General features: G+C 36.0%; 2 protein-coding genes across 3 annotated transcripts; both read left to right on the top strand.

Annotated features, from left to right (window-relative positions):
* Positions 1–4,113: 4,113 nt before the first annotated feature.
* Positions 4,114–9,916, top strand: LOC104085337 (uncharacterized). 2 transcript variants are annotated; one of them, XM_009589342.4, is made up of 10 exons: positions 4,114–4,391; positions 6,073–6,423; positions 6,931–7,014; positions 7,530–8,006; positions 8,114–8,249; positions 8,353–8,515; positions 8,609–8,737; positions 9,074–9,268; positions 9,370–9,492; positions 9,629–9,916. In XM_009589342.4, exons 2-10 carry the CDS (start codon positions 6,165–6,167, stop codon positions 9,752–9,754), a joined length of 1,692 nt encoding a protein of 563 aa, XP_009587637.1. In that variant the 5' UTR covers positions 4,114–4,391; positions 6,073–6,164; the 3' UTR covers positions 9,755–9,916. The 2 variants fall into 2 exon arrangements, with proteins under 2 accessions (XP_009587637.1, XP_009587638.1); XM_009589343.4 differs by lacking the exon at positions 4,114–4,391 and adding an exon at positions 5,835–5,856.
* A 1,381-nt stretch (positions 9,917–11,297) lies between these two features.
* LOC104085338 (uncharacterized) lies at positions 11,298–13,021 on the top strand. The gene is made up of 2 exons (XM_009589345.3): positions 11,298–11,629; positions 12,068–13,021. The coding sequence occupies exons 1-2, from the start codon at positions 11,473–11,475 to the stop codon at positions 12,841–12,843; spliced, it is 933 nt and encodes a 310-aa protein (XP_009587640.1). The 5' UTR covers positions 11,298–11,472; the 3' UTR covers positions 12,844–13,021.
* The last annotated feature ends 1,048 nt before the right edge of the window (positions 13,022–14,069 follow it).

Genomic DNA, 14,069 nt, shown 5'->3' on the forward strand with positions numbered 1-14,069 from the left:
GATGTGTTGTGGCTCTTCTTGTTTGTTTTGTCTATTAAAATCTCTATTTTTGAAATGTTTTTTGGCCCGGTCACTTAAAAATTCTCGAAGGTGCCTTTAATTGAATAACCGGGCTACCTCCTCTCTCAACTGCATGCAGTCTTCAGTTCTGTGGCCATGATACTTGCACATTTGACTAGGATTTCTCTCTAGGCTGGATCGGACTGCAGAGGTCGAGGCCACTTAGTATCTTTGATGCGTCCGATATCCGACATGACGGCGGATGCATCGATGTTGAAGTTATATTCTGATAACCGTGGTGCTTCCTTAGGTCCGGTATGCCTGTTGAACCCATTCTTGTTTATCATCCCCCGAGACCCCTGGCCTCGATCACGTCTCCTTTTGCCTCATACGGAGTTGCGTGCAAGTTCGCTACCCCTACGATCTCCGTTATACGGTCGATATCGGTCCTTGTTTGACCTTGGTTCTCGGTCGATGTCCCTTTTAATAACGGACCCAGAACCCAACTGGTCATCTTTGACTCTAATCTTCGATTGATATCGATTGTGTACATCGGCCCAGGTAACAACCGGGTACTCGATCAAGTTCTTCTTCAACTGCCGTGAAGCCATCGAGCTTCGTTCGTTCAGTCCTTGAGTGAACGCTTGAACAACCCAATCGTCCGTGACCGGTGGTAGATCCATTCACTCCATTTGGAAACGAGATACGAACTCTCTTAGCATCTCGTTATCTTTTTGCTTTACCTTAAAAAGGTCTGACTTCCTGGTCTCGACCTTTATGGCTCTAGCATGTGCTTTTACGAAAGAATCTGCAAGCATAGCAAAAGAATCGATAGAGTTAAGCGATAAATTATGATACAATACCATTGTCCCCTTTGATAGGGTTTCCCCAAACTTCTTCAATAATACGGATTTGATCTCGTCGTCTTCTAGATCGTTCCCTTTAATGGCACATGTGTAAGAGGTGACATGTTCGTTGGGGTCGCTCGTCCTATTATATTTAGGAATTTTGGGCATGCGGAACTTCTTGGGGATCGGTTTGGGAGCCGCTCTCGGGGGGAAAGGCTTTTGTACGAAATTTTTGGAATCCAAGCCCTTCAATACCGGTGGTGCCCCCGGGATCTAATCAACCCTGGAGTTATAACTTTTTACTTTTTTGTCGTTTGCTTCAATCCTCTTTTCTCCTGACTCAATTCGTTTTGTTAGTTCCTCGAGCATCCTAATGATTTCGGGATTAGTCCCCGATTTTTGTTCATTTGATCTTACTACAGCTGGCCCCATTTGTCGATGACTTCTCGGGGTGGACTGGGCTCGGCTATGCTCGGTGCCTAGGTTTGGCTCTGCAACTGAGCTATTGCTATCTGGTGAGCTTGCAACATTTCGAAAATCATACGCAGGTTGATCCCGTCTTCTCCAATATTTTGGGTATTTCGAACTGCAGATCGAGTTCCACCATGAATGGTGTTTTCGGGGTCGGAACGTTGGTTCGCCTCGATGGCCACATGTGAATTAACGTCGATTGGATCTGCGGCCCGAGTTCCAACGGGATTGACGAGTGGCCTTTCATCTCGGTCATCAGGTTGTTGTTCTCATCTTGAAAGCCAACTTCGTTGTCGATATGTAGGGCCATTAATTGAGAGTTTGTCGTTTTTAACCTGAAATCAAAGATACTTCTAAGAGCAAGTGTAAAATAATGTGTTTTGCAGAGATTCGTACCAAATAACCACTGTTATCTTCAGCCCCACGGTAGGCGCCAAACTATTTAACCGAAAAATGGATAGAGTTGAATTTATATGTGGTTCTGAGGATACGTGGGGTAACTTAGTACAAATCAAAAAAATAAGTAGAAATATATTGAATATTGACTGTAAAAAAGAATAAATACAAACCCAAATTGAGTAAAAAATAATTTATAAATGAACAAGATAGATCAATATCAAAAGCCCCAAAAAGGATAATATTTGCTAATTGAGAGTGTATGAATATATGAATTAATCTGTGAATGAATAAATTGAGTCACCTGAATCAATGATAACCTACTCTTAATATAGTGGAGGAATCGTACTTTGAATATAATTAAAAATATATAGCGGAGATCCCATGATAGATCAATTAATTGGCTTTTCCTTGATTTCCGCCGAGATTCTCTCCGCAAATGCGATTATAACGGCTCTTTTGTCCCTTGGCTCGAGCCCGAACTCGGTCGCTCTCGATCGTGATCGGCCTCTATTTGCTCGACCTCTATATGGGCTCGATCTCGGTCTCGGCTGATTTCGGTATCGATCGGTCTCTATTTGCTCGACCTCTATCTGGGCTCGATATCGATCTTGGCTGATCCCGACCTTAGTCGGTTTCTAGGGCTCGAACTCAGCAGCCCGACTTCACATCATAGCTCGATATTACAATGACAAACCTCGGTCCATCATGCTCCAATCTCGATTAATCACACGAAGTGCAAACTCGGTTTTGACCGCATATAGTTACACACAACGTAGCACTTTCTGTAACCTTTTGTTTTTGTCTGTGATCCTTTACTTAGTGGAATATAAACATCTTGTTTATATATGTATACTTAAAAGGTTAATGAAATACGTATGCTCTTTTATATTCTTTGAAGTCTCACGATCTCAACCTAAATCCCTTTAATTAAGACAGTTTGGTTAATAAGATCACATGCTATAATACTTGTAGCCGTGCATATATAACTTTATACACATGCACGGTTAAAGCTTAATAACTATTCCTATTTTTCCTGACCAATTAAAATTAATTGACCCAGTATAAATGAATAGAATACGTCACTTTGAAGAAGGAGAAAGATTCAAAATTCCCTTAATTGGTCTTTTGCAAATTGAAGAAAATATTTCTCTCTCTATGTATATTAATCTTTTGGATAGACATGTAATTCTTCTCTAAATATTTTTTGTTCCCTGGTTTAGATGTATCTTTTTTTCTAGCTTTTAAGAGATATATCGAAGGATCACAATTAGATACGAATAACATTCCTCCAAAAACTTCTTTTCTGCATATGAATTTAGTTATTATAAGGCTGGCAATATGATCGTTTGAGATGCTGGCAATGGACTTAGAAGATCATCTTGACTTTGAGATTCTAGTTCTTTTAAGTTATTGACTTTTAAATTAATAATACATATATTTTTAATAAAATTTTTAGAAGAATATAAAACTTGAACTAAATTTACATGAATTCGGCAAAAAATATGTTATTTTACATTGAGCTACCTAAAGTTAAGGCTGTAACATGCATGGCTTGACGCACATGCATGGTTTGTTTCTTTGGGATCGGACTGGTACGTAGCTGAAATTAAAGAAATGAATTTAGCATTACAATGTACATGTGATCACAGAGTCAATGGCAGTGAGAGCTCTTGACTCTGGCTATTTATTCATCGACTTGCCTAAATATGGACTCCTATAAATTAATCAAATTTAAGAAATTTATTTATTTCGACTCAATATATATATATATACACACACATAAATATAACTAGATATATATAGATGAGATTAATCTCATTTTGAATTACTAATAATACTATTGCTATCACTGTTACTAATTTAAAATAATTTATTCCATTATATGGACCTGAGACTGAAAGAAAGAACATTATGTGACATAAAAAAAAGATAGCAATTGACATTATAAACAAAAAAAAAACTTAAGTAAAATTTGTCGGTGTATACTAGCTTGGTTTAAACGAATATGAGTATTTTGCATAAATTCTCAGAAATATACTTAAAGTTGATTTAAAACTGCATGTACATGCAATAAATTTCGTGGATAATATGACAAAAAAAGAAATTACGAGATGCAAAATAAATGGTCTTCTTTTGACAACAAAAATAATTAATGTTTTATTAAAAAAACAAATTCCAGTAATAATACCTCGACAGAGGGGGGTGGGGGGCAGAGAAAGGGACGGAGGCTTGTAATAATGATTTGGTTGGGGACAGGCGGGACTACATATACATCAAATAAACAAACGCACGCACTCTTAGACGTAGTTAAATTGACCTTCTTGTCCCTCTTCTTCTTCTTCTTCTTCTTCTTCCTTTCCTGATTCCTCTGAATTCTGAATTCTCTCTCTGTATATTATCCATCTCTGTCAAATCCATACACATATAAACAGGAAAAATATACTCAGAAAAATATAAATATCCGAAAAATAGAACAGCTACTTGAAAAAGGAGAGAAGCTTTAGAAAAAGAGCTTGGATCCGACCCGTCGGACCCATTCGCTAGCTCTCTCTCCCTCTCTCTCCCTCTGGTTCTTGAGTTTTGCTTCCTTCTTCTTCTTTCACAAGAGAGGGAGACCCACATTCACGTCTCTTCGTTGTTAATCATCTTTTTTTTCATTCAATACCCAAAAAGGTATGTACATAATTTTTTCACATAATTAATTATATGTTGCTGATGTTGCGCATCCAGCATTTTTATATAAGGTGTGCTTCATTTCTGCATTTTTTGGATCACACAGCTACTTAGCCTTGTTATTTTCGTGCTTCTTTTACAGTTTTTTCTGCATTCTTTTGTAATCCTTTTTTCTGTACTTAAAGACAATGGCGGAGGTAAGATTTTTATGGGGAGATTCAAAAAAAAGAAGAAGGAAAATACGCCAAGAAGCCAGAGATTTAACATAAAAAATATAAAAAAATAAATTTACCTTATTTATATAATGTAATTTTCCGGCGAAGGAACCTTCCCATCGCCTCATAGCTCTGTCCATGCTTAGACAGGTTCAAATAACGAGTATATATAAAAAGAACTATAATTAGTTCGAGATTGAGATGTAGGTGCTTTTTTGTCATAATTTTTGAAGGGTTTAAAGATGGGTTCTTTTGAAAATTCATGGTTGATTGTTTATATTATTGCTCAAAGAACGAGGCTTTAATTTTGTTTAACTCGTGTTTAACGTCTTCATCCTCCTACCTAGGTATTTCCTGACCTGTTGATTAGTAGCTTGTTGTATTGTGAGTTTTTAGTTCTGATCTTTGTTTCCCATATTTTTTATTTGTTTTCATTCTATATATTTTGGCTTTTTCTGCTTCCCTACGCATTTGCATTGTTATTTTTATTCCTTTTTTTCTGTTATACTAACAACAATTTTGTTGTTATTCTTTTGTTTGTTTGCTTGTTATATGATCTTAATGTGGACCCATTTTCTTCGTTCTCCTTTTCCCTTTTTCTTATGTCTATAATAATCTGACATCTTTTGTCTAATTAAGCCTCTGAAAGTGAAAACAAGGTCATGTTCATTCCATCCTTTTTCATCATCAACGATTTCATAAAGTCAGGACAAGAAAAAAAATAAAAAAAATAAAAAATGAAATGGAAAAGCAGCTTATTAGTTATCACATATTTGATCCTGCTACTTTATGTTCACCTTTTCAGTTATGTCTCCAATTTTTTTTTTTTTTGTTGCTTTTTTTTATCTGCAATCACATGAAATTATTAAAGTTTGTTTCATTGTTCCTTTGTACTTAGCCATCTTTGTGCACCTTGTTTGCTTTGTATGTCAGTAATATTCTTGGTGATTCCTTATTTTTAAATGTGTCTTATAAGGTTCACTGCTTTTAAGCCCTGTTAAAAGCTGCTTTTGTCCCATCTTTTTGAGTTTTATTCTAGTATATAAGATTTGAGAACTGCTAAATCAAGATCAATTTATATATGTGGATTTACCTGAACGCTTCTTTGTAAGTCCCGGTAACGTGTGATGAACAAATTTGTGAGCTTTTATTGAGATTAGCGACAGCAGTTCTTTTTTCTTGTTCACTCTTGTGAAAGGTGGAGCATTGTAGATTGTACTGTTAGTTCCAGATATTAATATTCCTTTAAGGTAAGCTTTGTGTAGTCCAGGAATCAAGAATGCATATAATGTTTTGCATCAAAATTTCAAGTCCTTTCTAATTGTTCCATCTTTGTATGTGTTTACAACTTCGGTTTTAACATAGACCTTGGACAGATTATTATAGTTCTTATTTTGAATTGTCACATTTTGAAATGCTATGGAGTTGTATAATCAATTTCAAAGTTTTTCTTGTTCTCGTGCCAGGTATACTTAATTTCTTGTGTTAAACTTGGAATTTGCATCTTCGCATGGTGCAGCAGCAATTCGCAGTGGGATTTGTGAGCTGAGTCATAATAATGGGTGGTTGTGTATCAACTCCAGCAAACACAATCAGGGTAAGGAAGAAACACCATCATCGCCACAGAAAATACCATAGAAAGAATTCAAACTCAGGTCTAGTAGGAACCAGGAAAAGAAACAGCGATGCACGGGTGACAGATATTGCTGTTAGTGAGTTTGTTCATACAACTACAACCTCCGGAAGATCTGAGGTTTCCAGTTCCACATTCCATCTTACTCAGTTGCAGTGGCAACATAGTCAAATAGATGCTAATGGTATACTCTCTTTTTTCATTTTGAACCTTATTATCTTTTGATATCATATGCCTATGTTCGATGAGAAACCTACCTGATTAAATCCTTGAAGTGATAAGTACTTGATCTCTTTTGAACGGATCATCCTAGACAAGTGAAATGTCACCTTAGTATACTCCATCAAAATGATATTTCCCATTTGATCTCACAAAATAAGTTCTTTTCAACGTCTTCTGGAGTTGCTATTTTGTTGTTGGGCAGAATATGTTTCATTCGGTTAGGGCACTGGTATCAAAAGAGTATATCCTGCTAAAAGTTTTGCATTCTGTCATCCTTTTTTTTACCTTTGATAGATTAGTGGTTGTGTTAATTCTGATGTTTTTCTTGTTCGCAATGAGGAAAAAGAAAAGGGATATTCTCTCTTGAAAGCGTCTTATTAGCAACTGGAGTTTGTGTGATTAAGAACTTGACAATGAAAAAGTTTTGAACCTTAAGCTTGAAAATGATGAGATATTTACATGCTAACAGTTCTTTGCCAAGAAGAAGCATGGTTTGACACGCACAGCATTTTGGAGTCCGACTCAGATGATGACTTCAGTAGTATTCATGGAGGTAATGATCATTGATGTTGGGCATATTTAGTTGTGTTTTGATGTCAATTTCCAATTTTGTTTTGCTGTTCTTGAATGTGTTTAAGTGATACTTATAATTGATGACCTTCTTTCTATGGATTAAGAAGGCCATCATTCTTAGGAAAAAAAAGAGAAGAATACCACCTTATTCATTACCCTATGTTTTTGGCAGTTCTTGTCCCTTTCTTTCTGTTTGGATGATTCTCTTATCTTTTCCGGAAATTGCTAAATTCTTAATCTTTTCTATATTTTCGTAAGTTTTCCTTCAGAATTATTTTGAAGTTAGACACTATTGGTGCATAACGGATCATATGCTCTTTAGGCGATGGATCTATATCATTTCCAGAAGATCAGAAGCTGATAGGAATCTATGACAACATTACGACATTACTGTTTAGTTGGCAAACTATATGTTAGAATGATTCTTTCTTAAGTTTAATGAACCAAGTGACAAAGTTATTACTTATTCATTCTATTCCTTCTCGCTTCTTGTAGATATTTTCCCCAATATTTCAAGTGGACAAGTACTTCAGTATGAAACTTCATCATGCTTTATGGATAGCAAACTCAAGTACAAAGAATACCATGAGAAATATCTCATGATAGACGGCAGTAAAACCGAGAAGGTTTTGAGCAAAGATGTAGTTCAGGAACCAAATGGACTTGTAGTTGTAAGTGCTCAAGACTATGATCCATCCCTAGGGAAGGGTGAAGACCTTGGCACCAAAAAAAAGAAGAATTTGGATTGTGCCTATGCAAGTTTTAAAAGTGTAAAAAAGGATAAATTACAGGAGAAAACTCAGGAGAATGTTTTCAAGTCTGTCTTACCGAAGCTGGTTAGTTCATTGAGTTTCAACGACAAAACCATTTGTGCATCAAATTCAGGCCCACATTCTCAAGTAAAGAAATCAACTATTATAAGGCTTTCTCTGAAGAGGACATCTGTTGATGGAGAAGAAAAGAATGAATATCGTGAGTACTTCCCCCACTTTCCATTTGTGTACTGTATATTATTTTTTCCGAAAAGCTATTGAGAAAGCTAGTTCAATGGTACATTAAACATAGTGGTATTCTTGTAGGTTCTTCAAGAAAGTATCTTCTCCGCCCCAGGGCTGGGCTCGTAATTCCTTGTTGCAGAGAAGAAAAGCCCCTTGCAGGAAGTTGGTCAAAGATCGAGCCCTCAAACTTCAAGCTCCGCGGTGATAGTTATTTCAAGTACGCTCTGAACTTATCCTTTTCTTTGTCAATTTATTACTGTTGTTGAACTTTTGTAGTGGATTTTACACATGTTACTTTACATTTTTCATTTAATCTGCAGAGATAAGAGGAAATGCCCTGCTCCTAATGTGTCTCCTTATATTCCAATTGGGGTTGACTTATTTGTTTGCCCAAGAAAGATCAATCATATCGCACAGCACATTGAGCTTCCTTCTATAAAAGGAGATGGAAGAATACCTCCATTACTAATTGTTAACATTCAGGTATTAGATCAGTCTCTCCCAACTGACCAAAGGAGTTTTCATTAGATAAAATATCCTACTCTAATTAGTAATAAGGTTTTTCTTCTTTGTCAGTTGCCTACTTATCCTGCTCCAATGTTCCTTGGTGATGCTGATGGGGAAGGCTTGAGCCTTGTAATATATTTCAAACTTTCTGAAAGTTTTGAGGAGGACATCTCTCCTCAGTTTCAAGACTTCATCAAGGTAATTTATGTAATCTTTCTGAAGCAAAAACAACACCTTTTCTTCTCCTTTTGTTTTTCCTTTTCTCCTTCTACTTTACTCAAAGTTTGGGAAAGGTGTTCATGCGAGTGGAAGAAACTGCTCAAATGTCTGGTTGATATGTAGCAATCTTCCTAAGTTAGTAAACAAGAGAAACCAAAATAAACTTTCTCATGTTTTAACTAATTTTGGCAGTTATTCGTCATGCTTGGTACAGATCTAGCCCTGATAGTGGTACTAGGGGAATGGGAGAACTTCCAATACGCCCTGGTTCCCTATTAGTTTTGCATTTAAATGTGCTACTGATTTATGTTGTAGAGATTCATCGAAGATGACATGGAAAAGGTTAAAGGATTTGCAAAAGAGTCAATCGTTCCTTTCAGAGAGAGATTGAAGATTATGGTTGGGTTAGTTAATCCAGATGAGCTTGTTTCAAGTGCAACTGAAAGGAAGCTTTTGAATGCTTACAATGAAAAGCCTGTGCTTTCTCGCCCTCAACACAACTTTTATCAGGTGGACACATCTAATGATCTTTACTTCAATACTATGACTTTAATCTGTAGTCAGTTTAGCAACATCTTATTCTCAATGTGCACAATCTCTTCTTATTGCAGGGCCCGGATTACTTTGAAGTTGATCTTGACATTCATCGTTTCAGCTACATAGCAAGAAAGGGGCTTGATGCTTTTAGAGAACGTTTACGACATGGAATAGTTGATCTTGGTCTAACAATTCAGGTTTCTCATTTCTCATTTTCCATTTTTCTTTTTCAGAAAGAAAAAATGATGCTGATTAGTTTTGTGGATGGTTGGCTTACTTTTGGCTTTATAAATGGTGAATGTATGCTCATTGGGTATTCACTAAATTCCACAGGCACAGAAGCCAGAGGAGTTGCCAGAGAAAGTGCTTGGTTGTGTTAGATTGAACAAGATAGATTTTGTTGATCGTGGCCAAATACCCACGCTTGTGAGAGTTGAGGAAGATTCGTGTTCAGATTAATAAAGTTAGTTACCTGCATATTGCGTGGGGGAGTAGATTTTAGTGTATCTTGAGCTCTATGTATATAGCTCAATTGTTTTGAAAAATACACACATTCAATATTAAATACGCAACCGTTGCTACTAACTTATGAAGTAATAGTGGATGCAATGGCACTCTGAACTCACTGACTTAACATTCTTGATTTGCTTCTGCACTCAAGCCATTCGGAATATGAGGCTTGTATAATGAGAAGAAAAATGAGGAGAATTAGATGAATAGAAAGTTATCATGTTCAATACGCTGACTCCGTAACATCAAAATTCATACTGATGAATTACAAGATGATTTCTGGATATGCTGAAAAAAGGCTTGTAGAGGCATCTGAGTTAGTGCATTTGAATGGAGGAAGATGGTTTGAGCCTTGAGGTTGTCGCTTCTATTAGTATTCTAGCTGCTTGTACTGATCTTGTATGCTTAGTTTGGATAAAGGAGTACTGAGTGCATGATCCAATTGTGAGAAGTATGTACAAGGTTAATTCTCTAGTTTGCATTGCCTTCATTGATAAGTATGCTGCTTATACAGTCTGAGGAGATATATTAGTTTCTTGGAATGTTGATACATGGTTTGCTTTACATGGATATGGAAAGAAGGCACGGCTTTTAGCCATTTCTCTCATGAAACCTGATGAAATGACATTGTTAGGTATCTTGTGCACATAGAGTTATACACTTTTTTTCCTTAGGGGTGTGTGTGGGAGGGGAGGGTATGACCATTTGGTATCTGAAGTTTATTAAGATTTGTGTCAAGTAAGCCTTTCAAGGGGAGTAAAGCGCTCCTTAACAAAAAAGTTTTCATTCTCTAGAGTTCGAATTCGGTAATTTTGATTAAATATGAAGGAATTTCAACTATTCTACCACAAACTCTTTGTATTGGTTTGGTGGATGAGGATAGCTTATTTTTGTTCTATGGAGAAAGATTATGGGGTTATTTCTGAATTAGAGCATTATGCTTGTCTAATTGATCTTTTAGGTGGTAGTGACTATATTGGAGAAGCTTTTATGCTTTCATGTAATTTGACACTTGAACCAAATAATAAGATTTGGTATTCCCTTTTAGTGGGAGGTTTTTAAAGCAGCTTTACTGCTTTCTTAATGGAGGAATACAATTTAAAAAGCCGCCCCATCCATGGACATAGAATCAAATTTAGAAAAATAATTTATCTAAGTTGATTTGATTCAGTTTCTAGTTAGTGCGAATTTTCGATTTCTTTGAAACCACACGAGTCTACGGCTCAACCCATTAAAGAAGAACAAAGAAACGACCCAAAAAAAAAAAAGATTAAAGAAACAGGAAGTCATACTGACCTTTGTGGCTAGTACCAGAACACATGCACTAGATTTTAGCAGATTAAACCTTAGCCACTTCTAGCTCATATCAACCAAACAATATTCTGCATAAGTACACGTATAATCCTACAGCAGTTGTCCTGTCTTCTTACGTGTAAAGCCATATCCATTTGCCCATACTTTTGGGAAAGTCACTCTGCCAACAGTGAAAAAGCATCCTACTTGGATTGGATTGGTTCTAAAGCTTCCTGTGGTCTACATTTAACCACATTCTCCATATAAAACACAACGAATTCTCTCTATCCACTTATCCAATATAGAGTTCAGCTTTTCTAGTGGAACCCTTTTCAATCTGCAAGAGAAATAACTCAAGAAATTCTCAAAGCAATATGGATGCTTGCTTTGTCACTTCAAAGTCCTTCCCTGCAACCGTAGAGAAACTCTTCCCTTTGTTAGGATCAAGAATTTCTTATTCTACAAGAAGAAGGTTATTTGTTAGTCAGTTTCATCAGCTCAAAAAAGTTGGCACTCCTTTGTCAGTGACATGTAAGTACCCTGTTTCTTGTTTTCTCCGTTTTGCATTTCGATGGTATTTTCGTGTAGGTCTGATGAAACAGTCCAGTGATCGAGAAACCACAATTCAATTTGTGATGTTCAAATCAACAGAGCTAGATCTAGGGCGGAGTCTGCGGATTCAATTACTATGTATACATGAGAAGAAAAAGAAATTTCAAGTATACACGTATAATAAGATTACACTCATTTTAAGCAACTAATTTTAATTTGTGATTCGAGAACAATAACTCAGGGGGGTTAGGGGTAATTTCAATCATTTGGAAAAGGAATTATTTCAGCCTAAAGTTTTTCATTTGTTCACTTTTTTAGATAATCTAATGAAAAATTTCTGCATCGTCTATTTTTGGTTCATGGAAACTACAAAAAGATGGTATTTTTGGGAAACCTGAGAAAACTTTGTACTTGTAGGTTGTCAGGCAAGTTCATCATTGCCATCACCTTCACCTCAAGATGAAGAAAGACCTTTTGCTGAAACGGATTGGAGATCATTTCGAGCAAGATTGGTGGCCGGAGAAAAAGCTTCCCGGTCAGAAGAGCCTTCCTCCGTCGTCAATCCCGACACCGTCGACGATCTTCCGCCACCTCCGGCCGTCACAATTGGTAGCAAATGGGCTCACACCATTCACGAACCAGAGAAAGGTTGCTTGCTCATCGCCACTGAAAAGCTCGACGGCGTCCACATTTTCGAGCGGACCGTAGTTCTCTTGTTGTCAATGGGCCCAATAGGCCCAACGGGCTTAATTCTCAACAGGCCATCACTTATGTCAATCAAAGAAATGAGATCGTCGGTATTGGACATGTCCGGGACATTTGCGAATAGGCCGTTGTTCTTTGGTGGGCCTTTAGAAGAAGGGCTTTTTTTAGTAAGCCCAAATGAAGAAGTAGAAGATGGGCTTGGGAAAAGTGGGGTATTTGATGAAGTAATGAAGAATGTGTATTATGGTACAAAAGAGAGTGTGGGATGTGCTGCTGAAATGGTAAAAAGGGATGTAGTTGGACTTGAAAACTTTAGGTTTTTTGATGGGTATTGTGCATGGGAGAGAGATCAATTGAGGGATGAGATTAAGGCTGGTTATTGGACAGTAGCAGCTTGTAGTCCAAGTGTAATTGGGCTGTCCAATGTTGGAAATGTTGGGCTTTGGGAAGAAGTTCTTGGGCTTATGGGCCCGAAGAAAGTCTGGTGAACTTATACTACTGAGATATAATTTGGATCATTTGTAAAAAAGGCTATGGGTTTCTGTATTATAGTAACTTCTGAGTTAGATTTGTGTTTTACTTTAGAACCCCAACATTGTAAAATATTATGTATTGAAATGTGAACTTTTAACTGATTAAATGAGAATGGAGTTATACTTTGTCAAATAGCCTAATTCCTTAGGATTTCATGTTAATGCATACTTTCTTGAATTTTGCAGAGTAAAGGGGAAGAACATAAGAGGTTCGCTCTTTTTAATTTTTTTAGGATTTCGAGAAGGAAAGGCGTGAATTTGTCAGGGTAGATGAATCCATGCAACAAATGCAAGAAAAAAAAAAATTATAAGTTCCTTAATATTGAGTTTCTTCTTAGATTGAGAATATGCATCTCACATATATAGATGTTTGAAAGTTGCACTTGTATCTGGGTTGACCATTAATTAATACGATTTCAGCTAGCTAGGTTCTATATATTAACAGCGCCTCCTTTGAACAGATCATAATTCACAGAATAAATAAACTCATTAGCTTTACATTGGACATTTATTATTACTAGTCTTAGAATACGTGGTCTAATCTTTTTTTTTAAAATACAATGCATTTGAGTTTATTAAAATACAATGCATTTGAGTTTATAAACAATATATTAAACAAGTGTAAATTTCTAAAAGTAATGAATATTGATTTTATTTAGCTAGATCATTAAAATTGCAATTAAATAAGTAGTATTTCTTTGATATTGTGATGAAGTACCACATCCCCGTTGTGAAAGTTTCTTCCATTGTCCTTTATACTATATCATGATTTAATTTATTAAAATAAGTAGTCCTTTTTTTAGCTTTTATAGTAAATTGTTATTATACACCTATAACAATATTTGACGTTTAAATATTTTTTTAGCTGTTATAGATAAAAATTATCCAAAAATTAATTATTTTTCGATCTCAAAAGATATGTATATTTCACTAGTTAAATATTGAAAAAAGCTAATACATTATTAATAAACTCATAACTAAACGTATAAAGATTTTAAACTCTAAGGCAGAAATTTTAAAGCTACCTAAAAAATAAATTCTTTCAAGATTGATGGAAGAATTTTATAATTGTAGCTTATTTTATAGATTTATTCTCTTACTAGTGATATAACGTTTGAATTGGCAAAGATTCGTGTCCAAATTTTCAGCAAAAAGTTTTCCAATAGCTTTCCCTTAAGACA

The sequence above is a fragment of the Nicotiana tomentosiformis genome, chromosome 2, assembly GCF_000390325.3.
Source record: "Nicotiana tomentosiformis chromosome 2, ASM39032v3, whole genome shotgun sequence".
Classification (NCBI taxonomy): domain Eukaryota; kingdom Viridiplantae; phylum Streptophyta; class Magnoliopsida; order Solanales; family Solanaceae; genus Nicotiana; species Nicotiana tomentosiformis.

Excerpts from the sequence above, each read along its gene's own strand:
- LOC104085337 (XM_009589342.4), top strand. The coding sequence starts at position 6,165 with ATGGGTGGTTGTGTATCAACTCCAGCAAACACAATCAGGGTAAGGAAG. Across the intron at positions 8,738-9,073 it reads AGTTTCAAGACTTCATCAAG|AGATTCATCGAAGATGACAT; the intron begins GTAATTTATGTA and ends TTTATGTTGTAG. Across the intron at positions 9,269-9,369 it reads CTCAACACAACTTTTATCAG|GGCCCGGATTACTTTGAAGT; the intron begins GTGGACACATCT and ends TTCTTATTGCAG.
- LOC104085338 (XM_009589345.3), top strand. The coding sequence starts at position 11,473 with ATGGATGCTTGCTTTGTCACTTCAAAGTCCTTCCCTGCAACCGTAGAG. Across the intron at positions 11,630-12,067 it reads CACTCCTTTGTCAGTGACAT|GTTGTCAGGCAAGTTCATCA; the intron begins GTAAGTACCCTG and ends TTGTACTTGTAG.